General features: G+C 34.3%; 2 protein-coding genes across 2 annotated transcripts; both read left to right on the top strand.

Moving 5' to 3' along the window:
* The first annotated feature begins 844 nt into the window (after positions 1 to 844).
* LOC100808030 (protein decapping 5) lies at positions 845 to 7,494 on the top strand. Its single transcript, XM_003518647.5, has 8 exons — positions 845 to 1,119; positions 3,431 to 3,531; positions 3,870 to 3,941; positions 4,020 to 5,015; positions 6,138 to 6,212; positions 6,587 to 6,781; positions 6,900 to 7,010; positions 7,083 to 7,494. The coding sequence occupies exons 1-8, from the start codon at positions 972 to 974 to the stop codon at positions 7,233 to 7,235; spliced, it is 1,851 nt and encodes a 616-aa protein (XP_003518695.1). The 5' UTR covers positions 845 to 971; the 3' UTR covers positions 7,236 to 7,494.
* Positions 7,495 to 15,919: 8,425 nt separating this feature from the next.
* On the top strand, positions 15,920 to 23,990 carry LOC100815531 (uncharacterized). Its single transcript, XM_026126985.1, has 4 exons — positions 15,920 to 15,985; positions 20,053 to 20,086; positions 22,333 to 22,635; positions 23,842 to 23,990. The coding sequence occupies exons 1-4, from the start codon at positions 15,920 to 15,922 to the stop codon at positions 23,988 to 23,990; spliced, it is 552 nt and encodes a 183-aa protein (XP_025982770.1).
* Positions 23,991 to 25,829: the final 1,839 nt, after the last annotated feature.

The raw sequence follows: 25,829 nt of genomic DNA, 5'->3' as shown, positions 1-25,829 counted from the left end.
GTTTAATTAAAATAAATTTTAGTGTATTTCTTTTACATTATCAATTAATTAAACAATATTTTAAATATAATTTTCAAATAGAAATTTTTAACTAAATCTTTTACCTATCATATCATAAAAAAATCTTTTACCTATCAAAACACGTTTATAAGATGAAAGGAGAAAAAAATGTATTAATTAACTACAAATTATTTATAGAAAAAAAAGGAAATATACACTACCAGTATAATTTTTTTTTTATAAAGTTATCTAATCATATCTCATCATATGTGATAAGTTACTTGAATTTTAAAATAATTATCTTAAAGTAATTTAAATGATAATTTAAAATTAAATAAGAGTATAAAATCATTTTACATAATAATTTTTAAACTCTTATTTATATTACGGTTAAAGTAATGTTTAGGTCTTCTAATTTATTTTTAATGTTCAATTAGATCATCTAATTATTAAGTGATTCAAAATTCTCTAATTATTAAAATGATTCAATTAAATTATTTTTGTCTATTAGGTGTTAACGTCGTTAACAAATCAATTAGTTAAACCTCTATTATTATTCATGATAAAATCTAATGTAAATGACCTGTTAATAATGTTAACACCTAAATGATTCAATTAAATTATTTTAAATAATTAGATAATCCAATTAAACCACCTAATAATTAAAATACCTAATTAAACATTACAAACAAATTAAAAGACATAAATACTAATTTAACCTTTATATTATTGAATCAAAGACAAACCTTGGACTAGATTTTCTCCCTCTCAAGTCTCAAAACCCAAACATCCGCTTATCTCTAATTTCCATGTAAGGCAAAATCATATGCTATATATATATACTAAATAAATATTACATCATCTCATTCACATTGTATCACCCCAGTTCAAAGAAACTTGACACCGATTAGATTAGGGGCTTCGAACAAGGAGCCCCGAAACCCAAACCCTAATCTGATTCGCTTTCGATTATGGCGTCTGAGAGCGCTTCTCGATCGAGTTCCGCGGCCGATTCGTACATTGGGAGCTTGATAAGCTTGACCTCTAAGAGTGAGATCAGATACGAAGGTATTCTCTACAACATCAACACCGAAGAGTCCAGTATTGGCCTCAGAAACGGTATTCTTCTGCTACCCACTTCTTTTTTCGTATGAATTTCCCTCAATCCTTTCTTGGTTTTGTTCTTTTTCAGTTTAATTTGGCTCCTTTGGTTTCAGATCTCTGAATTCGCTGACAAAATTTGATCTTTGTTATGTTGTTGTTATTTTTATTATTTAATTCTGAAGAGTGGGTTTTGTCACAGGGGTGTTAATTCGTGCCACAGGCAAGGAAATTTTTTAACTTGTGATAGTTTTTGGGGCCTTGATGTTTTTTTTTCTCCCTGCAGCATCTGGGTTACATGTTTTTACTGATATCTCTCAAGTTTGTTATGTTGTTTTAATCTGTATCTGTTTGAGTTTCTGAATTTTGCTCTTTATGTTAGCATGTGATTCTCACTTGGACAATGACTTGCGTTTGATTCTTGTATTAGTTTGTTATTCGCTGTTTACTTTTGTGGATTGTACAGTCATCTCATTCCGGATCAGTGGAAAGCTTGGTGAACGATAAATACAAGGAGCAAATAACAAACCTGAAAGCTTAGAAAGTCCCTAAGTCGTTAGCCAGTTAGAATCATGTGCAACACTGAAAGAAGCAAAATTCAAATACTACAGTGGTGATGGATTAATGGCAAATCTTCCAAACACTAAGGCCACACTGAATTAAAGAATGGAAATTCATAATTTTCCCTATTCTGTTTGGGATATTAATGTCAGTGAGAGAATAATAATTGGCATACGTATCTCATATCTGTTTTCCAGGATTGGCAATCATGCACTCTAGAACTGTTGTAGTGTGTCGCTTTGCAGTTCACTCCATGTAGTGTGGTGCGTTGCAGTTTGCTGTCATTCCTGGAGCGTCATGAATTACAACCATTTGTGGCAGTAGTGGGTGCAACTTTGATTAATGGTTGAAACCCGTTTACCCCCACAATATGGTGTCATGTAAGGTTTATTTTGGGAGGCATTTGAGTTATTTCACTCCCTTCTTCAAGATTTGAAATCAAAACTCTATTTTGAAACAGTAACCCACCCTCGTATCTCTGAAACATGACCCACTACTTTTTGGTGACATTCCCGGCAATTTCTGATGTTTTTTGGCACCTTCCTGGTGTTTCCTTGCCTTGCTCTGTTCTCTGCACTACATCTGATGTTCTGTTCTACTTTTTCTATTCATTTCTATTCAGTTCACTCTCTCACTGTTCCCTGCTCTCCCTCAGAGATTGTTCTGCCCTTTCATTTTGTTATACACAGCGCTCAGTGTTGTGAACGCCATGGATGCTTTTCCTGCTGGAATAGCAGGAATCATGGCATAATAGAGCAGCTTCCATGAGTGCTGCGCCTTATCCCTTTAGGCTATTATGTCAGCACAGCTCTTTCTGACCTGTTGTCCCCTTCTCCATCTGTGATCTCTCTCTCTCTCTCTCTCTCTCTCTCTCTGTTTTGCTCTCTTTCATTTACAATTGAATCTCTAATAAGGGGGAGGCAACACATAGCTACTGGGGTCATAGGATTATGGTAAACAAAGGGTTAGGGGAATGTGCCAAAGCGGTTTTTTCTCCTTTTTTTGTTTTGGTTTTTTGGGCCTCTATTTGAATCCAGTTTAGATTCTCTCTTTTAAATTTAAAGCGTAACATATAATATAATTAATAAACTAAACATAGTAAGAAAACACTAAATAACATAATAAAATAAATTAATAGCAGTGTTATCAATGGTAGAAGGCCAATATTCCGTCATATAAACACACCATTGAGGCCTATGCACCGCCATAGTGGGCATCCCTTCACAAATTGCCTATGGCGATTGGCAAAAAAACAATGTCGTGCCATTCGGCCAAAGTGGTCATAGGGCTGCCATTTAACAACACTGATTATAGTAACAAATTTTTTTTAGAATAGTTGGCTTCCCGCTATCCTGCATAGTGATATTGGAGTCAGTCACTCCTTGCCATGCCACTATTCGAGATTGATAACAATCATTTTTTTATAGTTGAGCAATATATGCACACACGCACACACATGTTAATGTACACAACTTATTTTTTAGAAGGAGTACCGGTACCTTAACAAGTTACACTTTGGGTGTGTTTTAAGAAAATTAAATTTATATGCCCAGGTATTCCTTCTAAATGACATTTTGGTGTATGTTAGTAATAAATGTTGTGCTGTTTGGTTACAGTTCAAATGATCAAGATTGTTGATTGTTAGCTTTCATATGTGCAAGATTTTCATGCAACAATGTGGATATTGCTGCTTTGATTTTACCACCTAAACATGTTTACTATCATGGGCTGGATTGGTGGAGTGATGCTTTTGTTTTTTGTGTTGTAGTGCGGTCTTTTGGAACAGAAGGAAGGAAAAAGGATGGCCCACAAATCCCTCCCAGTGACAAGGTTTATGAGTATATACTTTTCCGTGGGACTGACATCAAGGTATCATGCATGGAATATATACAAGTGCTTTTTCTAAATAGTTAATGTATTTGCACCTGATTTGGTTGAGTGTACATTAGAAACAATAGCATGCCACTTGTGTGACATTTTGTAAAGAAACTTTTTTGGTTCAACTTGGTTCTAGAATCTTTGAATACAAATACTGGGAGATGGAACATTAGGAGGATGATTCAGATTTTCTTGTATGTTTTACGAGTTAATTTAATAGCTCAATAAAATCTTGTTTAGATGTTACTGTGTGTAAATGTTTTCTGATTTATGTCCATATTATACAAGAATCAGATCAGCTGAGACATCTGTCTTAATTTTTTCTGCAGGATTTACAGGTTAAATCTTCTCCACCTGTCCAGCCTACTCCACAAGTCAACAATGACCCAGCTATTATTCAGGTGGATGAGAAAATTGTTGTCTGAATTAAGAACCAGTTAAATTAATCACATCCTAATTATATGAAATTGCATATGCAGTCTCACTATCCTTTCCCGGTGACCACATCTACAAGTTTGCCTTCTGCTGTAAGTGGGTCTTTGACTGATCCTAGCTCTCATACCACACAACTTGGACTTCCCGGGTCAAATTTTCAAGGGCCCTTACCTTTGTATCAACCTGGAGGGAACATAGGATCGTGGGGAGCTTCTCCACCTGCTCCTAATGCAAATGGTGGTCGGCTTGCTATGCCACCAATGTATTGGCAAGGATATTATGGTGCCCCAAATGGGCTTCCTCAATTACACCAACAATCTTTGCTTCAACCGCCACCTGGTTTATCAATGCCTTCATCTATGCAGCAGCCAATGCAGTATCCCAATTTTACCCCCCCTTTACCTACTGTATCTTCTAATTTGCCTGAATTGCCATCATCTTTGCTGCCTGTGAGTGCTAGTACCCCTAGTGTAACATCTGCTTCCTTGCCTCCTAATTTGCCTCCAGCACCTTCTGCTTTGCCTCCTGCTCCTTCAGCCTTGCCTCCTGCTCCTTCTGCTTTATCTCCCGTTCCTTCTGCAACGCTTGCTTCTGAAATTTTTCCAGTATCAGTAGCAAATAAGGCACCCAATGTTTCAACTTCCGCAGCCATGTTAGCTTCTAACTTACCATCACTGGCTTTGCTGACCAATCCTGCTCGAGATATCAATGCTATAGTGCCACCCATTTCCAGCAAATCGAATGCAATTTCAGGTTCAAGCTTGCCCTACCAATCTGTATCCCAGTTGTCTCCTGCAGTTGTTGAATCATCGACTTCTATCCACACAGAAACATCAGCACCTTCTTTGGTAACCCCAGGACAATTATTGAAGCCTGGACCAATTATAGTTTCTTCGGCTCAGCCTTCACAAGCACCTCATAAGGATGTTGAAGTTGTTCAGGTATCATCAACATCATCTCCTGAGCCATCTGTACCAGTTTCTGTGGAAACTCAACCACCAATACTGCCATTGCCAGTAACTTCACGGCCCAATCACAGGGTATCCTTCTTTCTCTTGATCTATCAGTTTGTTTCATGCAGACACACACACACACACCCACTTGTTATGGTTTTGCATGTGCTTGTATGTTTTTATACAATATGTTAACATGGTGGAGATCAGAGCCTCGTAAATTAACTAGAATAATTTCATCATCCAAAGGTATTTAGTGAGTTTGGATGAGCATTTTTTGCAAAATTGATTTTGGTTAGAAGTAATGGTTAGAAGTAAGTTTGTTTGGACGAGCATTTACAAAATTGATTTTGAATGAAATTAATTTTGTATAATTGATTTTGAAGGAAAGTTATTCATGATTGGATGTTTTTATCTTGAAAGCAAGTTTGATGTAAAACATTGTCTAAATTTTTCCACTAAACCCAAAAGTTATGTTTTATCACTAATAGTTAAACTTAAGTTTTGCAGCAAAATCACTTTTTCCTTAACAAATAACTAAACATCTAAATTTCTACTAAAATCATGTACTGGAAGGAAAATCAATTCTAAAGCTTTCGATCATGAAACCAAATGCACTAAATTCCAAGGGACTTGTATTTGAAAACACTTATCTAAAAAGCAAGTTTGTAGTGAAAGTTGATATAAAATTTTCAACTCAATGCATGAGTTATATATTTTCATTTTAGTCCAAGTTGGATGTGCATTTGACGTGTTCTAATGTTGTTGCAAACATGGCAATTATATGACACTTTCACTTTAATCTTCCATGGCAAGTTGCACCCTTCCCATCCTGTAAGCTAGGCTATGATCTATTCTGGTGGAATATGGGGAAGTTGTGTTATGTAATTTAGATTGTTTACAAACTCTTCCCTCTTGATCAACTTTTCTGTTTTCTTTCCGTTTCTTTTTGCAGAGTATTAGTGTTGGATTTGTTTTGGTTTGTCTATGGTTTTAATTGGTGACTTCCATACTTGAATTATGATGATCGATGAACCTTTCTTAATTTGTTTGCTTTGTGCTTTTATCGAATAAAATTTGCACCAAGTGATTAATACCTAATACCATAAGTATGAATGTTTAATTATATTATGATTATTATCTTATTTTGTTTACCATCTATTCTGATTGAGATCAACTTCTGACACTACTTGGTTGCATTTTTTTAAGCCTGGTGGAGCTCCTACCCAAACTCATCATCATGGCTATAGTTATAGAGGACGTGGAAGAGGAAGAGGAACTGGGGTAACTTTCAATTTACTGTTTCATTTATATTTGTAGGCATTTTTAGAATCACTTGTACCGATAGAAATCGAGAATGTATTGAATGAATAATGATTTGGAGTTTTAAAGGCTTTCTTGTTTTGAGGGGAAGGGGGTGGATGGGCTTGGGGTTGTTACTTTCGAGTTTTCAAACTTCAATCATCACTTATTATAAATATCTACAATGAAATATGCTCTATTTTATGTTTTTTTTTATAGTAAATGTTGGATCATTAAGATTAGCTAAATGAATCTGCCAGAAAATTGTCAATATTTTGATTTTGTTTTCTTCTATTGATAAGATTATAATTGTAATATTCAGTTGAGTTCATGAAAAATTTGATTAATGTTTGCAGGGTTTCCGCTCAGTCACAAAATTCACTGAAGATTTTGATTTCACAGCAATGAATGAGAAGTTCAAAAAGGATGAAGTATGGGGTCATCTTGGTAAAAGTAAGTCTCATTCAAAAGACAATAACGGGGAAGAAAATGCCTTTGATGAAGATTACCAAGATGAAGACAATGACGATGTATCAAACATTGAGGTTAAGGTAATGTTATCTAATGTGCAGCTTTATATGCATCCAGTTTTTACCGACATGTATTTCTGTAATTTGTTTTCTTGTCTTCCTATCGTGTTTGTTTCTCTGTTTTTCATGGTTTTTGCAGCCTGTTTATAACAAGGACGACTTCTTTGACTCGCTCTCTTCCAACATGCATGGTAATGCTTCACAGAATGGAAGGACTCGATACTCCGAACAAATCAAGATTGATACTGAGGTAATTTCTCTCGTTCTTAGATTTCATATTTTGGGGTGACAATGTTAATACTTTTGGTGATTTGTGGTTCAGACGTTTGGCGATTATGTGAGGTACCATGGTGGTCGTGGGGGCCGTGGCCCTGGCCGTGGTGGACGTACTCGAGGTGGTTATTATGGAAGAGGAGGAGGGTATGGCTACTCTGGACGAGGGAGGGGACGCGGCATGCCAAGTCGCACTTTGTAGGTGGCAGTTAATGTTTAGTCATGAACATGGTGGAGAACAAGAGCCTAGGTAGCCTTCCATTAAAGAACCATAAGTATGTTAGAGATTATGCTTCATTGTTGTGTTGCCTGTTATGTGTTTGTTTCACAGAATAAGTAGGACATTTTTTTTTCTCTCGTCATATTACCCTCTTGTTACTCCTCTACCACTTGGTTTGATGGAAAGATGTTTGTACAACATATTATTTTAGCTTATATCAACAGGCAGAAGTTTAGACTAATTTATTGCAGGATTGTTGTTTATGCATGTAATTATTAGCTAGTTATTATTCGCTCATCCATTTCTCTGTTGGTCATTTGGCTTTAATGCCTTTTATTTGGTAATAATGGTTGTAAGTTTTTAGTTTTCAAATATAAATTTCGAAAATCTGTTTGGTTAAATAAAGACAATTGGTTTTAATTTATTTCAGACTTTTTAATTTAATTTTAAAATAAAAAATTAGTCTTGGATCTTAGTTGCAAAGATAATTTTTATCGAAAGACTTGTAAGTTGCAAAGATAATTTTTATCGAAAGACTTGTAAGTTGTAACATTACTATCATTATTGTTATTGTTATTGTCTTTGTTATTTAATTGTTATTGTCATTGTTATGTTTGTTGTCACAATTTGTTATAAATGTAAGAATTAAAAATAGAAAAAAAGGTTATGTACTAAATTGTAAAAGATTTTACAGACATTTAATTATAATTTATCATATATAATAAGTTTAATAATTATCTTAAAATAATTTAAATAGTATGTGACTTAATGGTAATATAAAATTGTTTTATATTTTGATTATATAAATATTAAACTCTTAAAATATATATAAAAAATCATATATCATTGTTGATTGATTTTTATAATAAAAATAGATTTATATTTAATTGGGAAATTATTTAACTCTTGTGCAATATTTAACAATAAAGTGTTTACTACACAATTGTAAAAACGATAACTCTTGCGCAATATATTATAATTAAAAATATTTTTCTTAAATTTATAACATTTAAGTTTATAAACAATATTTTGAATAAATTACGATATTTAACAGGGTCTACAATGATGCAGGTTAATTATTTTTTTCAAAGATCAATTAGAAGAAATTTTAAGATATAATAAATATTTTTTGAGAGAATATAATAATTTTAAGATATAATAAAATAATTAATCAGCCCAAAAGTGTTCATATTTCATATGCTAAAATTTGGTGAAGGATATATTCTATTAAATAAAAGACCACCCACGTGGCTAGTGAGAATAACAAAAGTGATAGTGCAAATAGCAACTCTCCGTCCAAAATTCTCAAAATGTAAAATGAACTGTTGTGTTGTGTGCGCGGATCCGTTACACTACGCTTCACTCACATTGTGGCGCAACTTTTTGTGACGACGGCACCATTAACTCAACCGGCGATTCCAACGACCTTCTCTGGTGAGTTTAAAAGGATTTTCTCGTTTCCGTGTTGCGACTTGCGATCTATCATCATCAACGTTATTATTATCTTTTTTCATTTTTATCACCAGTATAATATTTACGCAATTATCTCAAAATGTAAATAAAAGACCACCCACGTGGCTAGTGAGAATAACAAAAGTGGTAGTGCAAATAGCAACTTTCCATCCAAAATTCTCAAAATGTAAAATGAACTGTTGTGTTGTGTGTGCGGATCCGTTACACTACGCTTCACTCACATTGTGGCGCAACTTTTTGTGACGACGACACCATTAACTCAACCGGCGATTCCAACGACCTTCTCTGGTGAGTTTAAAAGGATTTTCTCGTTTCCGTGTTGCGACTTGCGATCTATCATCATCAACGTTATTATTATCTTTTTTCATTTTTATCACCAGTATAATATTTACGCAATTATCTCAAAATGTAAATAAAAGACCACCCACGTGGCTAGTGAGAATAACAAAAGTGGTAGTGCAAATAGCAACTTTCCATCCAAAATTCTCAAAATGTAAAATGAACTGTTGTGTTGTGTGTGCGGATCCGTTACACTACGCTTCACTCACATTGTGGCGCAACTTTTTGTGACGACGACACCATTAACTCAACCGGCGATTCCAACGACCTTCTCTGGTGAGTTTAAAAGGATTTTCTCGTTTCCGTGTTGCGACTTGCGATCTATCATCATCAACGTTATTATTATCTTTTTTCATTTTTATCACCAGTATAATATTTACGCAATTATTTCAACTATTATATTTAATAAAACTAAGGCCTCCTTTGGGTTGGTTTTTCGTTTTCCGTTATGAAATATTTGAAAATCAAATCTAGTTTTCGTTTTGAATTTTTAATTTCAAAACCATTCCCAAATTTCTCGCATGTATCTTTAATATCAAAATTTTGTAATCCAAAAAAAGGTCAATAGAATGTATCGATGACCAACAACCCTTGATCATGTTAGAACCAGAGGAAAGAATTTTTTGTAATGTGCAAAAAATACTGTGCACCAAATGTAATGTATTATTGAGAAGTTATTTCAATTACAACATGTATTGAGTCTATTTATAGGCAATAGTAACCATGCCTATTTACAAGGTTAACCAGTAAACCTCTTGGTTATAGACTAGAGGTATTGAATTACCCGTTTAACACCCCCCTATAATTCAAAAGCTCTAGACTTATACAATACTGAACACTGCTAAAAAAAAACATCAGAAACACACAATGTTCAGCATCTTTCTCAGCATCAAAAACCTCTGAGTCTTCAATCCTTTGGTCAAAATATCAGCCACTTGAACTTCTATTGGACAATGATGCAAACCTATCCTTCCTCTGCACACTTGATCCCTGAGAAAATGAAACTTAGTCTCTAGACTTATACAATACTGAACACTGCTAAAAAAAAACATCAGAAACACACAATGTTCAGCATCTTTCTCAGCATCAAAAACCTCTGAGTCTTCAATCCTTTGGTCAAAATATCAGCCACTTGAACTTCTATTGGACAATGATGCAAACCTATCCTTCCTCTGCACACTTGATCCCTGAGAAAATGAAACTTAGTCTCTATATGTTTGCTTTTCCCATGGCTCACAGGATTCTTGGCCAAATCTATGGCAGATTTACTGTTAATTTGCAGCTCAATCTTCTCAAAACTGCCACACTTCAACTCAGCTAGTAAGGACAATAGCTAGAGACCTTGACACGATGCATTGCATGCAGCTACGTACTCGACCTCACAGGTTGACAAAGCAACAATATCTTGCTTTCTTGAACTCTAGGATATTGGAGCACCTGATAACAAGAACACAAAACCAGAAATGCTTCTTCTATCTACTTTATCTCCACACCAGTCTGAGTCTGTATAACCCACGAGATGTAGATCACCATTCTCTTTCTGATTTGGAAACAAAATACCACAGTTTTTTGTCCCCTTTAGGCACCTCATGATCCTTTTGGCTGCTGCTAGATGAGATTGCTTTGGACGAGTCATAAATTTGCTAATCACTCCAACACCATAAGAAATATCTGGTCTACTATGACAAATGAACCTCAAACACCCAACAATTTGTCTATACAAAGTTGCATCTACATTCTGTTCACTTTCAGAGTTGTCAATCTTCAAATTGGCCTATACTGGAATTGCTACTAAGTTGCAGTTTTGCATGTGAAACCTCTTCAAAGTTTCAGTGATGTGTTTCCTCTGATGCATTATAATGCCTCTGCTAGTCTTCATGAACTCAATGCCCAAGAAGTAAGAAAGTTATCCAAGGTCAGTCATCTCAAATTTTGACCCTAGCTGTGTCTTCAAGTTCTCAATTTCCCCATGTTGCTTCCTGTAATTACCAAGTCATCTACATAAAGGCATAGCAATAGAACTTCATCATTCTTTAGAAATTTCACATAGAGACCATGCTCTACAACGCATTTCTTGAATCCACTATTAGTTAGGAATGAGTCAATTCTCTTATTCCATGCTCTAGGTGCTTGTTTGAGCCTATATAGTGCTTTCTTCAACTTCAACACTTTATCTTCTTGTCCTACAGTCTCAAATCCAGGAGGTTGTTGTACATATACTTTTTCTTCTAGGGGTCCATTTAGGAAGGCAGACTTTACATCCATTTGCCATAGTTTTCATCCTTTCCAACTTGCCAAAGCAACTATCAACCTCACAGTCTCAAACCTCGCCACTGGTGCAAAGACTTCTTTGTAATCATAGCCTTCTTTCTGCATAAAGCCCTTTGCCACTAGCCTGACTTTGTGTTTAGCAATACTCCCATCTGGTTTGAGCTTGTTCTTGAAAACCCATTTGACCTTTATAGTTGTTTTGCCATTTGATAGACTAGCCAACTCCCATGTCTTGTTCCTCTATATGGCTTTCAACTCTTCTCTCATAGCATCTAACCATACTTCCTTTTTAATTGCTTCTTGGAAGGTGACAGGTTCTACTTCTCCCATTATTGCTAGATGAACCAATTGACCATCATCATCAATTGCACTATCAAGAAACATCTCATAGTCTTCTAGTCTTGTTGGCAAACTTCTAGTCCTTGTGGATCTTCTTCCCTCTACTTCTTGAACTGCACCTGTAGGTTTAGCTTGAACTTCACCTGTTATATCATCAAGTTCTGGTTCACTCAATGTTTTTATGTTAATATGCATCATTGGCTTCTTGCCTGGATCATGCTTGTCCTTTATCCATGTGTTCAACTCATCAAATTACACATCCCTATTGAAAACTATTTGATTCGTTCTTGGATTTAAGAGTTTGTATGACCTTGTGCGATTGTAGCCAACGAAGATCATGTGTTCACTCTTGTCATCCAATTTCTTCCTTGTTTGATCAGGAATATGTCTGTAACATGTTGAGGCAAAAAATCTCATATGCTTCACAGATGGTGTTTTCCCTAACCATACAGATTCTAATACTTGATTTTTAAGTTGTTGTATGAGGCACCTATTCAGTACATATGTTGCTGTGACAACTGCTTCTCCCCATAGGGCTTTAGGTAGGTTCTTTCCTTTCAACATGCTCCTCACCATGTTCATAATGGTCCTGTTTCTTCTCTCTACCACACCATTGTGTTGTGGTGTGTAGGGGGCTGTTACTTCATGTAGGATGCCTTTGTCTATGCAAAAGGCTTCAATTTCTCTAGAGTTGAACTCTCCTCCTCCATTTGTTCTAAGGATGTTCAACTTCTTCCCTGATTGTTTTTCAGTCATGGCTGTGAATTTCTTTAGGTTCTCAAATACTTCACTCTTAACCTTGAGTAAGTATGTCCATATTTTCCTGCTAAATTCATCAACAAAAGACACAAAGAACCTGTTCCCACCTAGAGAGGGAACCTCAAATGGTCCACAAACATCAGAGTACACTACATGTAGTAAATCATTGGCTATAATGGGTGTGCGTAGTTGCTAAAGGATGCTCTTGTTTGTTTGCTAATCATGCAATGGTCACAAATAGATTTCGGGATTCTAACTTGTGACAAACCAGTCACTATATCTTTTACATGTAAAAGGTTTACATCTTTGAAATTGAGATGTCCATACCTCATGTGCCAAAGCCAAGACTCATCTAATTTGGTTTCTGCATTTAGGCACTGAGAATCAAATGCTCCTAGCTTCACTTGGAAGGTCCTATTCTCTGAGATTTTGGCCTTTAGTATTTTCTTCTGCATTCTGTCAAAGATCTCCATTGTGCCATCATGGAGGTTCATGCTGAATCCTTTCTACAGTAACTAATCAATGCTTAACAGATTGTTCTTCATTGTGGGAATATACAAAACCTCTGTTATCAAGGCTTGGCCTCCATCTTTCCTTTGGATAAGCACATCACCAGTTCCTTCTACTTCAATGACTCTATTGTCTGTGAATTTGACCTTGCTTCTCTTCTTCATATCAAAATTCACCAGCCATTCTTTATGTCCAGTCATATGATTGGAGCATCCTGAGTCAAGATACCGAGTATCATCGTTTCCAGCCTCTGTATTTGTTGTCATCATCAATAACAAGGGGTTGTCTTCTACATCAACATCTTCACCTTTTGCCAAGTTTGCTTCTGGATCTTGTCTCCCCCTGTACTGATTCTGAGTTGGTGCATGGCATTCTGCAGAGAAATGCCCAATTTTACCACAATTGAAGCATTTAAGCCTCTTTCTATCAAATCTTTTCTTTCCTCGTCTATATTGCCTATATCCTCCTCTACCATTGGACGATTCAGGTTGTTTTGAGTTATGTTTTTCAGGTTCTTGCTGTTGAGGAGCCTTTCCAGCATTTGATCTTGGATCTCTACCCCTACCTCGTGTTTTTGTAGAAGCAAAGACTTTGCCTTTGATGTTTTGATGATGCCATATGATCGTGATGTTTTGATGCCTTATGAAAATGTGCTTTTCAAGTTTAATTTAAGACAAAAATCCAAGAATACAAGATACAACATCAAGAAGATCTCTAGTGTTTTAGGAAGGGAATTCCAAATTGAAACTGCAAAAGGTTTGGCCAAGAAATTTAAGCAAAAATGTCTTTTTCAAGAGATTTACTCTCTGGTAAACGATTATCAGAGGATGTAATTGATTACCAGTGACCAAAATGACTTATAACACATGAATGGTAATCGATTACCAGTAGTTACTAAACGTTTTGATTCAAATTTTAAAGCCTGTAATCGATTACACAAGTCTTGTAATCGATTACCAGAGGAGATTTTCAGAAAATTATTTCCAAGGGTCACAACTTTTCAAATGGTTTTTACATGGCCATCAAAGGTCAATTTATATGTGACTTGGAATACGAATTTGCTCAGAGTTTTTCAGAACAAAAAGTCTTATCCTCTCAAAAAGCAAAATTATTTTATCCTCTTAAGAATTCCTTGGCCAATACACTTGCAATTCAATAAGGAATTAATTGAGTGCTCAATTGTAACATCTATCTCTTTCAAGAGAGATTTCTTCTTCTCTTCATTATATTTCTCAAAAGGGATTAAGAGACCGAGGGTCTCTTGTTGTAAAGAAATCTGAACACAAAGGAAGGGTTGCCCTTGTGTGGTTTAGAACTTGTAAAGGGATTTTGCAAGATAGTGGAACTCTCAAGCGGGTTGCTTGGGAACTGGACGTAGCCACAAGGGTGTGGTCGAACCAGTATAAATCTGAGTTTGCATTTTCTCTTCCCTTAAACTCCTTTATTGTTTATTGTGTATTGCTTATTATTTCTATTTAGTAAGATTAATTTGCATTATTATTTAGGAGCTCATTTTTAAAAGGAATCTTTGGTTATTGGGATAAAATCAAAATAAAATTTTTGATTAGGAAAAGATTGTGATATCTTAATTCAACCCCCCTTCTTAAGATATTTGAGGCCACTTGTCCAACAGTTTTGTTGTAGCTTTTACCACTGCTTCCTCCTCTTTTGTGAGTTTGTGTCTCTCAGTGGTTCTTTCATTGAGCCATTGCTCATGGGCTTCAAGCGATCCTTGAAGTTCTTCGATCTACAGAGACTCTATCTTTCCGGATTCCTCCATCGCTACAACGATATGATCGAATCTTAGGGTTAGAGTTTGCGATATTTTTTCAACAATTATGGATTCTGTGATCGTTTCGCCACACGATTTCATCAAATTCGTCAGCTTGATAATTCAATTGAAGAAATCTGCAATCTTTTCTGTATCCTCCATTTGCATTAGCTCATATTGACGTCTCATGGTTTGCAACCTTACTTTCTTCAATTGATTTGCACCGACATTTCCCTTTTCCAGAATGTCCCATGCTTCTTTGGAAGTTGCAGCTCCTGCAATCTTCTCAAAACGGGGAATATCCACACATTGGTGAAGAAGACACATTGCCTTGCAGTCTTTCTTCTTGTTCTCCTTGTGGATAGCTTTCTGCGCCTCCCTAGCCCCTTCAGGAAGGCTTTGGTAGCCTTCTTCCATGATGTCCATGACATCTTGATAGCCAAGGATCGCCTTCATCTGGATGCACCATCTTTCCCAATTCTTGCTATCGAGGATGGGGAGGACGGTGGCAAAGCTTCCGGTGTTAAGAGCCATTCTTGCAGCAGAGTTTCCCTAGAATTCCTCGCTCTTGATACCAAATGTTAGAACCAGAGGAAAGAACTTTCTGTAATGTGCAAACAATACTGTGCAAAACTGTGCACCAAATGTAATGTATTATTGAGAAGTTATTTCAATTACAACATGTATTGAGTCTATTTATAGGCAACAATAACTATGCCTATTTAAAAGGTTAACCAATAAACCTCTTGGTTACAGACTAGAGCTATTGAATCACCCTTCTAACAGATCAGTGACTGCAACTGGCTATTGGGACAGTTACCAGCAAACGACGATCGTGACCCGCGATTGGCGATCGGCGATCGCGATCGATGAAGTGAGAGAGAGTAGCTTGAGGGACAAGGGCTAGAGGATTAGAGTAAAACCAACAATAAAAACCCACAAACCTATTTTTATAGTTTTTGAAATGGGGTAAAACCTCTGTTTTGAAAAGAAGCAAAAAACCAACTAAACTCCATTTTTTGCCGAACACATTTCCGTTTTGAAATTGCATTTTAAAACAGAAAACTGGAAACTGACAACCACCCCAAACACGACCTTAAGCAAATATCATTATTTTTCCATTTGGATTCAACTGAATGCTTGTTGTTGCTGACAATAAATTTCTCTAGATAATATTTTCTTTATAACTTTCCAGGATTCAAATATGGATGAAACTATGAAACAATTCCAAAAGAAATTAATAGAACTGGAAGTGGAAGTTGTAACAGCCGTAACTTTTAATAAGTAAATAAGAAATTAATAAATAAGTAAAAAAAATAGGTCATAAATTCCCACTATATAAGCCAAATGTTAACCTAGAGCAACTTTTTAGAAAACACATTCTGTTCCTTTCTTCTTTTCTGACGCACAAGAACCCTAATAGAGCAACCAGAGGAGGAGCTCTAGAGAGCACCAGAGACACCACAATTGCTAACAGAGAACATTTAAGTGACTACATCGAGGTAAGGGATGAGTTACTCACGCTTGGGAATTAGAATGAACATGTGTAGGGATCCCTAGATGATCAATTTTTGGGTTATTTTGGGGTGTTTATGAAGTTTAATTATGTTTTCATGTTTAATCGCGGACTGAGTGTGTTTGATGAATCAATTGGTGTTCTGTTGCGAGTTTGTTGTAGAATTGATGTGTTCCTGTGTTAGGTGTGTACCTTAGGAATTAGAATTCTTTATAATTAGCATAAATATTATGTGGTGGTGATTTTGTTTGTACCAGATATGTTGGCTTTTCAATCTTGTTCTTTTTTTTTTCCGCACCGCAGTGTATACATGTACATATATATTGATACCTTTGTGGAAGCAAAGCTTCATGATGAATCAAAAATGATTCAAAGGTGTTTTGATGATAACAATGATGACAACAAAAGATGATGAACAAAAAGCTCAAAAGATCAAAGAACAACTCAAGTGAATCAAAGAACATTTCAAGTGAATCAAGAACAAGTCAAGAGTTCAAGAATCAAGAAGAATTCAAGACTCAAGAAGAAAGTATACAATCAAGAATCAAGATTCAAGATTCAAGATCTCAAGAATCAAGATCAAGATTCAAGACTCAAGATTCAAGAATGAAGAAAAAACTCAATCAAGATAAGTATTAAAAAGTTTTTTTTTCAAAACTTTGAATAGCACATGAGTTTTTGACAAAACCTTTACCAAAGAGTTTTTACTCTATGGTAATCGATTACCATATTGTTGTAATCGATTACCAGTAGCAAAATGAGTTTGAAAAAGTTTTCAAACTGAATTTACAACGTTCCAAATATTTTCAAAAGGCTGTAATCGATTACAATGTTTTGGTAATCGATTACCAGTGTCCTTGAACGTTGAAATTCAAATTTAAATGTGAAGAGTCACATTGTTTCACTCAAAAGCTTTGTGTAATCGATTACACTTATTTGGTAATCGATTACCAGTGTTTGTTTCTGAAAAATCTAAAGATGTAACTCTTCAAAAAGGTTTTGACTTTTTCAAATGGTTTTTAAGTTTTTCTAAAAGTTATAACTCTTCTGAATGGCCTTCTTGACCATACATGAAGAGTCTATAAAAGCAAGACTTTGTTTTTCATTTTCAATCAATCTTTCTAACAACAATCTTGAACACTTATTTCATACAATCCTTTACAAGCCTTGAATCTCTTTGAACTTCTTCTTCTTCTTTGTACCAAAAGCTTTCTGAAGTTTTCTGTTTTTCCAAACCTTGAAAACTTGTGCTATTCATCTTTTCATTCTCTTCTCCCTTTGCCAAAAAGAATTCGCCAAGGACTAACCGCCTGAATTCTTTTTGTGTCTCTCTTCTCCCTTTTCCAAAAGAACAAAGGACTAACCACCTGAATTCTTTTGTGTCTCCCTTCTCCTTTGTCAAAGAATTCAAAACGACACAGTCTGAGAATTCTTTTGATTCTTCCCATTCCCTAATACAAAAGTGTTCAAAGGACTAACCTCCTGAGAATTCTTTTGTATCCCCATTCACAAAGTATCAAAGATTTAATAGCCTGAGATCTTTGTCTCAACACATTGGAGGATACATCCTTTGTGGTACAAGTAGCGGGTACATCTACTTGAGTTTGACTGAGAACAAGAGATGGTACATCTCTTGTGGATCAATTCTAGTGGAGGGTACATCCACTAGGTTCAAAGAGAACAAGGGAGGGTACATCCCTTGTGGATCTTTGCTTGTAAATGGATTTTTACAAGGTTGAAAGAAACCTCAAGGACCGCAGGTCGCTTGGGGACTGGATGTAGGCACGGGTTGTTGCTGAACCAGTATAAAAACTCTTGTGTGTTTGTTTCCTTCTTCCCTACTCTTTTACTTTCCGCTGTGCATTTAATTTCCGCTTTTACTTTCTGTTAAGTTTTCTCTTCTACTCCTCATTCTCTTAACAATTTAGTAAAAGCCTTAAAAGAGTAATTTTTAATTAGTAAAGGTTTAGGAATAATTAATTCAACCCCCCTTCTTAATTATTCTAAGGCCACTCGATCCAACAACCTTTTTTTTCTTTTCGTTTTTTTACAAACTTTATATTTTATTTCACGTGAGTGATTTTTCGTCATGAAATTCATATGTGTAGGGATTGTTGGATAATTGAATTGGCTAAAATCATTTAAAGAAATTAACTAAAGTTGTATTCACATTGTAATTAGGCATTTTCTTGATGTTGGTAACTTAGTTGAAAAATGTTTAGAATATAGGTATACATGTTGTTCATATAAATCAATATGAGTATATATTTTATTGTTATGTATAATTTGTATTTACTTAATGATATGTTTGATATTATTGTGATTATTTTATATTAATATATACTTAATACTTTTGATATATATATATATATATATATATATATATATATATATATATATATATATATATATATTGAATATAATATATTTATATATATGTGTTTCATGTGTATTTTTACAATTATTTGTTTATAAGTCTTGAAGCTAATATATTGTATGTTATTAGTATTATGATACATTGTTATTTAATTGTTGAGTATATATTTGTAATTAGTTAAAGTGTGAAATGTTAAACTGTAGACATGAAATATGGTTGTGAATGAGTGTGTGATTGATATTTGTAGTGATATTACTTGTCTTGTGAGTTATGAGTTATACAATAATCCGACCAGTGTTTATCTTGAGAGAACTTTTATGCGCAGTGTTAAAGGAAATTATAGGATTCCTAGTTAGGATCCTGAAGGGTAAAACTGTAGCGCAATTTGTTAAATATCTTTGAAATATAATAGTGAGATCGTGGGTATTATATAACTCATAAACAGTGTCTGCGTGCAAAAAAAAATATTTTAGGGGTTTGACCTGAATCAGGAAGGTGAGGCCCAAACGGATTCTTCGGAGTCTAGGCTTTGGGGGTAAAGATACTCGATTTGAGTGCTCCTTTAAGCCCATGTTGATCCCATGTGGTTGGGGCATTCTCGCAAAACAGAGTAACCCTGACTGGTCACCTTATGATGTTACTTAGTGAGAGTGGCCGAGTATACCCATTGTGTGGTGTGTTTTGTCATGTACTCCTAAGTGCCCAGTGTTATTTTTCACTGACATGGTACCACATTGCATGTAGGCTTGAGTCTTAGTATAATTGTTGCATAACGCTTGTGTTTGAATTTCATTGATTTAACAAATGTGGTTGATGTTATTTTATGGAGTATGTGAACTTGAGTGGGTGTGAATAATGTGTGCGATGTTGTGTGGTAATGTTATTTATATAAATTCAGCTTTAAGTATTATATGTTTCACATGCTCTAATATTTTATTATATACGAATGTGATAACTTACTCCTGGTGTGTGTGTGTTTGGGTTGATTGCCACTTTGTTTCAGGTGAGCCTTCATATGATGAGCCACATGCTAGAGATGGAGAGACTTAGTCTGTGATAGGGATATGCTCTAATAAATGTGACATTGGGGCATAGGATTTTACTTCGCTTATTATGATTTTTGCATGTTATGATTTACTGAATGATATAATTGCATTATACTTTTCTATTTTAGTTTTTTTTATTATTTATTTAGAGTGGACGACCTTGTTTTGAGCCGGGATAATTTTATATTTTATTTTAAAAAATTTCTATTATGTTTTCAGTAAGTGGATGTGAACCTTTTATCCTTTTGAATTGATTTAAATTAAACGTGTTTAAAAACAAAATTATTAATTAATTTTGCATGTTTTTTTTTCTCCTTCTTGTATTATTATGTGTTTATAAACTTAATAATAAATTTTGTATGATCTATTTAGTTACTTATTTATATTTGTGAGGATAGAGGGTGTCACAGAATCTTCTTTTAGCCCAACATGGTAATTCAAATTGATGGAGATTAACATTATTACAAAGACTTGGAAACAAAGTAAGTAATAAAATTCTTTAAAGAGTAAATTCTAGCTTCTATTGCCATATTGAGGACAATAACTTGATGCCTTAACTAGAAAGCACAGGGTAAAGTTAATAATTGTTATTTTGTTTAGCTGTAACTTTTTTCTTGGCTGGTAGAATCTATTGCCGCATTCAAATATTCTCTTGGAAACATGATAAGGCTGAATTTGAGACACCTTCCTCACATCTAGTATCTCCACTTTTCCTTTCCTTATTAGCTTCTTCTTTCCAATATATTTCCTTTACACCAGTTTTTATGGTGAAAATATCCTGCACATTTCATTAGTGAATCAATATAACTAGAGACTGTTACACAGATCTTCATATTTCAATGATATTTCTTCAAGATGAAACAGTTTTGTAGCATATTAATCAAAGAAAAGTTTAAATTAGCACCTTGAGATTTGTGTCATGTACAACTTGGTCTCTAAACTTTAAAAAGGTGTATTTTGATCCTTATAGTTTTCAAGTGTGCAAAACAGCCTCTGTTAATTTTCCTATTAAGATTTGATAAACTCGATCACATGATTAACATGTGACTAATTTGTTTTCAAAATCCACCCCTAAGGAAAAATTGAAATTGGCACCTTGAAGTCTGAATCGTTTGCAACTTAATCTTAATCATATATGACTTTAAAATGGTGTATTTCTTCCAAGTTGCACATGATTCAAACTTTAGAGTGCTAATTTGTATTTTTTAGGGGTAATTTTGGAAACAAATTAGTCACATCACATGCTATTCATGTGACTGTATCTGTCAAATTTTGATGGAAAAATTAATAGTTATTCTGCATATGTTGAAAACTTTTAAGGGTTGAAATACACCTTTTTAAAGCTTAGGGACTGAGTCGCACATGAGCCAAAGTTCCAAACCTTATGTTAATTTGAATTTTTCCCTTTTAATCATTCAATTTAAGTTTATAAACTTGAATGAACTAAATCGAAATCCTGTGAAAACATCTACTTCTACTATAGAAAAACACCAATGTTTCTTAACATTTTAAAATGTCAATATAACCTCCTAAGTATGCTAAATCCATTCACAAATCATTGTAATGTGTCACAAAACTAGTGTGTTGAGTGTTGTCACCTTTCTTGAAAGACAAGATTTTTAGGGAGAGATAGCTGGGGAAGGGGGGGAGGAGAGGGACTAAACAAATTACCAAGAAATAAGAATGGTTCACTTGCATTGTTGCACAAGAATCTTATCTTATGCCCTTCAACTCGAATTATATGTACTTAATTACATGACCTGGTAGTACTTTTCTTATAATTCATATCCTCCCCCCTCCCCCCTCCATGTTGAAAGCTTGCTAAGCTTTTAGCTTGTTTGAAAAGGAAACGCAAATTTACACCCCATTCATTTGTACTCTTTTAAAGAAAATGGTGCTTTTTAAATTTAAAAATGTTTTGTAAATTTAAAATATGACATGTATGTGGTTTGGGTATGTATGGAAAAGATCTATAGGACCCTCTCTTAAGTAGAGTAAATCAGATGGAAGGTAGCCTAAGCACTAGAGGCAGAGGGAGGCAGAAAAACTATAGGCAAAACAATTTAGGAAGATTTAAAGGTCAATTGTTTGTCTATATCAACATGATTTAGGGCTAAACATGGCATTGTTTGATCGATGTATGTAGCCAACCCCAAAAAGTGGGAAAAAGCTGAATTGTTGTTTAAAGATTTTAAGATAATTATAAGTTTTTTTTAAAGAAAAACTAGTCTAAAATATGGCAGTTCTCGTGCCTCTCTACAAGTTAGAAAGAGTAGCTTTTGGAAAACTATATTTTAATAGTGGTTTTTTCTTCAAAAAAGCATATTTAAACTCACCCTTAAATGACATAAAAACTATTTAACCGTGGCCTACTAACCAAAGTAGTTGGGCAACTAGCATTCCTAAATTGTGAAACCATATGCTATGTCCTTAACAGCAATCAATTCAATATCAATCAATGAAGAAATCTTTTGTGTATTAAATGACTTATGGCGTTCAGTTTGGATGCACAAAGTAACTAATTACTTAATCCCAAAGTAATTTCCATATTACTGTGCTATGTCCTTAACAGCAATCAATTCAATACCAATCAATTCAGAAATCTTTTGTGTATTATGCCAATAAAGTGTATTATTTTTCCTACTGGATCTCTTTAATAGCTTTTCTTTGAAATTAAGTGGCTATGCATTTGTTCCTTTTGGTAAAAGTAAAGCTGGTTGAGAATGATAGATTGAGAAATGGGAATAGAGAAGCACTTACTGCATTAAGGAAGAGGGCTCGGACAACCAAGAGTAGTGTTCCATCTCCTTTTGAATCAATAATGAAAGGAGTAGCAGGGACCAGCTCGAGACCTTTGGTGCAAGAGGTTTGCACCACCTGTGGCAAACATGACTCTTCTGAGCAGACATGGATGATGTTTCCAGGAACTGATCTGTTTGCCAGAATTCCATTTCATGCGGCTCATACTATATTGGAAACAGGTGCTTTCATTGCTGCCCGTCCTAACCTCTAACCATTAAAAAGAAAAAGGCTTAAATACATTTTTGGTCTCTATAATTTAGCGTTTTTCTCATTTTTATTCCTTTAATTTTTTTTTTGTTTTAGTTCTTGCAAAATGTGTTTGTTTTGTTTTTCTTCCTTAAAGTGTTATAATGCTTTTTTTACTGTTCAAAACACTTTTTTTATCATTCAAAACGCTATCTAAAACACTTTAAGGATGAAAAATAAAACAATTTTTTTGTAAGGACTAAAACAAATTATTTTTACAAGGATGAAAATGAGAAAAATGCTAAATTATAGGGACCAAAAATGTATTTTAAAAAAACACTAATGTGAAAAAAAGAAGCAAGAAAATGTATTTAAATGTTTACCCATGTTTTTTTTTCATGTGCTGGGGTATAATTCTTGCTTATGACTTCTGTGTCTGTGGGAGCATTCTTTGGTTTATGTTTGGCCATAACTCGTAAATCCTATTATATTTTCTTCAGTTTAATGGGAATACATGTGAGATAAATCTTTTCCACCTCATTATATGTTTTTTCATATTATAGTGGATGAAATGAAAAGCTGGGTTTTATGCATTAGTTTGGAGTCTGGGTTATAAAATTTTTTCCTATTTGATGTGAGAAATGATATTCAGATGCAATGCAATCATGTCTCACTGGTGTTTTGACTGTTTCTCTTTTCTTGTTCGTACATTTTTTTTTAAGATGTTTAAATTGCCTGTCATACTATTTATTGGATCATCCTGATTATGGTAAGCAATTTCTTTATGTGATTGAAAAATACTGCTACACTGAAATGAATTTAATTTTAACTAAAAGTGGCCTTGTCTAATACACTGTTTAGGTTTTCAAATGCCACTTAATAGAGTGATTCTTTTGTCTATAACTAAATCTGAATTGTTGACATAGCCACATAGGAACTTTCTGATTATTTTTATATTAATTTATGTTTCATCCCGGAACATAAAATATGTACTTTGATAAGCAAATGATTTAGCATGGATGATCATTAATATGCATCAACTTTATAGTTTGGGTAGAAGTTCTGATGAGACTGACTATCTGCACTCCTATTCTTTTAATGAGTTCTTGCTTTATTGAAGTCCTTCTTGTATTGAAAAACAGTTTTCTAATAATAATTGCTTGATATCTCTTTTTTACTGACCACGTAATTATTTACAGATCAAACACAGCTTGACTTTGAGGCGAAGAGACTACAGAGCCTTGTGAAGGAAAAATCTTACCTTACATCAGAGGCAGGTGTTCTTTCTCACAAGGTAAGTCCTGGAGTGCTCAAATCACTTGTAACCTTAAATAACAAGCCAAAGTAAGATGCTTTGACCTGACTATATAATGAGAATTGAGGGTGGAAAATGACAATATTTTTTGGAAGAGTCTTTATAACACCCTAAATTTCGAGCACTAGGAATATACTTTAAGAAGAATTTTTATTAGGACCCTTCTGTTATATTTTCTGTAAATTTTTATTGTTGTTGTTGTTATTACATTACATTATATTATATTATATTATGTTTGGTGTTATTTTTATACAATTATGTTAATGTTGTAGTTATTATATTTGGTGTTAGAGGAGTGTTAGATTAACTTTTTATAACTATAATGCTTGAAAAACTGAGTTTTAGTTTTATGACAAAAATCCTAGAAAGAGTTTGTGATATCTTGAGTTATATTTGTCCGTTTGAGGTGTTGTTTACTCGTTTCCTTTCTTTCCCTATATATAGAGAAGACCACCAAGCCTTAGGAACACCACACAATAGAGTGGGATTAGCGTTAAGCGTGAAGTCTCTCATAGTTAATATTTTTATCTTTCTCTTGAGTTTTTAAACTTGGGGTATATCCGCAGTGTGAGGTTGTGTTTTAAGTGACACCCATGTTTCAGCCATAGTAATAGTTGATGGTGTAAGTAATTTAACTCATCTTAAGAATTAGATATTTTATCTTGAATTAGGAGAATGAAATGGAAATCAAGAGATGTGAATAGAGTAACCAGAAATGTGAATTTAATGTGAAAAATAAACTATGAATCTGGTCAAATTGGGCTTAGGTGTCTTCATAAGAAATGTAGCCCTAGATTTTAGTAACTATTGGCTTTAGTTTCACCTAATTTGGACTTTTGGAACTCAATATATAGAACAATTTGTGAGCAAAGGTCAAGCTGTCAGGATTGTGCAATTAGTTTGTGTTCTTCCTAATTTTAGGCATAGTAGATGATTGGACTAGATTTCAAGGTAAACATAGAAGTTGTAGATAATTGTGTTAGCTTTAAAACAAGATACAATGCAATTTAATAGGATTAGTAGAACCATAGATATGGTGGTTACACCTCGGAGATGTCATAGATACATATCGAAAAATGATAGAAGTAATACTCAAAATTTTAAGGATGTTATACCAATCTTAATAAAAAGTAGATAAATGTTATAATTGATGTATGACATAGACTTAAGATGTACATGACTTGATTGAATGATGATATTGAATAATGTGTTGATGCTATAACTTGAATGGTGATTTATGAGTGTTGTGTAATCATTGAATGTTTTGTTTTATCTCTAAAGTGTGAATTGTAATGTATGATGTTCATATGTACATGGTGTCAACTAACACCATGACAATGTTTTTGAAAATTTGTATGCGGCCTGAGTTCATGTGGAGCAAGGATCATCATGTTATGATGAGTTATGGTTAGATGTCATTGAGATGAGTGACCTAGCCTATGTAGGGCGAGAATGGGTTCAGGTGGTATTTTTTGTTGGATCAAATGACCTCGAAATAATTAAGAAGGGGGGGGGTTGAATTAATTATTAATGTGTCTTGACTAATTAAAATTTATCCTTCTTAATATTACTAGATTCAATTAGGCTTTACTACTAAGTTATTAGAAAGTAAAGAACAGAAACAATAACTTAGACAAAAGTAAAGCAGAAATAAAAAGTACACAGCGAAAATTAAAGAGTGTAGGGAAGAAGAAGACAAACATAAGATTTATACTGGTTCGGCCACAACCCGTGCCTACATCAAGTCCCCAAGCAACCATCGGTTCTTGAGATTTCCCATAACCTTGTAAAATCCTTTACAAGCAAAGATCCACAAGGGATGTACCCTCCCTTATTCTCTTTGAACAACCAAGTGGATGTACCCTCCACTTG

Source organism: Glycine max, chromosome 2, assembly GCF_000004515.6.
Source record: "Glycine max cultivar Williams 82 chromosome 2, Glycine_max_v4.0, whole genome shotgun sequence".
Taxonomy (NCBI): Eukaryota; Viridiplantae; Streptophyta; class Magnoliopsida; order Fabales; family Fabaceae; genus Glycine; species Glycine max.
The sequence above is the reverse complement of the archived record's forward strand: the minus strand, read 5'-3'. Positions and strand labels throughout refer to the sequence as shown.

Coding starts and splice junctions, on each gene's coding strand:
- LOC100808030 (XM_003518647.5), top strand. CDS start 972: ATGGCGTCTGAGAGCGCTTCTCGATCGAGTTCCGCGGCCGATTCGTAC. Junction 5,016..6,137: donor CTTCACGGCCCAATCACAGG/GTATCCTTCTTT, acceptor CATTTTTTTAAG/CCTGGTGGAGCTCCTACCCA. Junction 7,011..7,082: donor AAATCAAGATTGATACTGAG/GTAATTTCTCTC, acceptor TTTGTGGTTCAG/ACGTTTGGCGATTATGTGAG.
- LOC100815531 (XM_026126985.1), top strand. CDS start 15,920: ATGGATGAAACTATGAAACAATTCCAAAAGAAATTAATAGAACTGGAA. Junction 20,087..22,332: donor TCTTCTTTTAGCCCAACATG/GTAATTCAAATT, acceptor TTTGAAATTAAG/TGGCTATGCATTTGTTCCTT. Junction 22,636..23,841: donor TCATACTATATTGGAAACAG/GTGCTTTCATTG, acceptor AATTATTTACAG/ATCAAACACAGCTTGACTTT.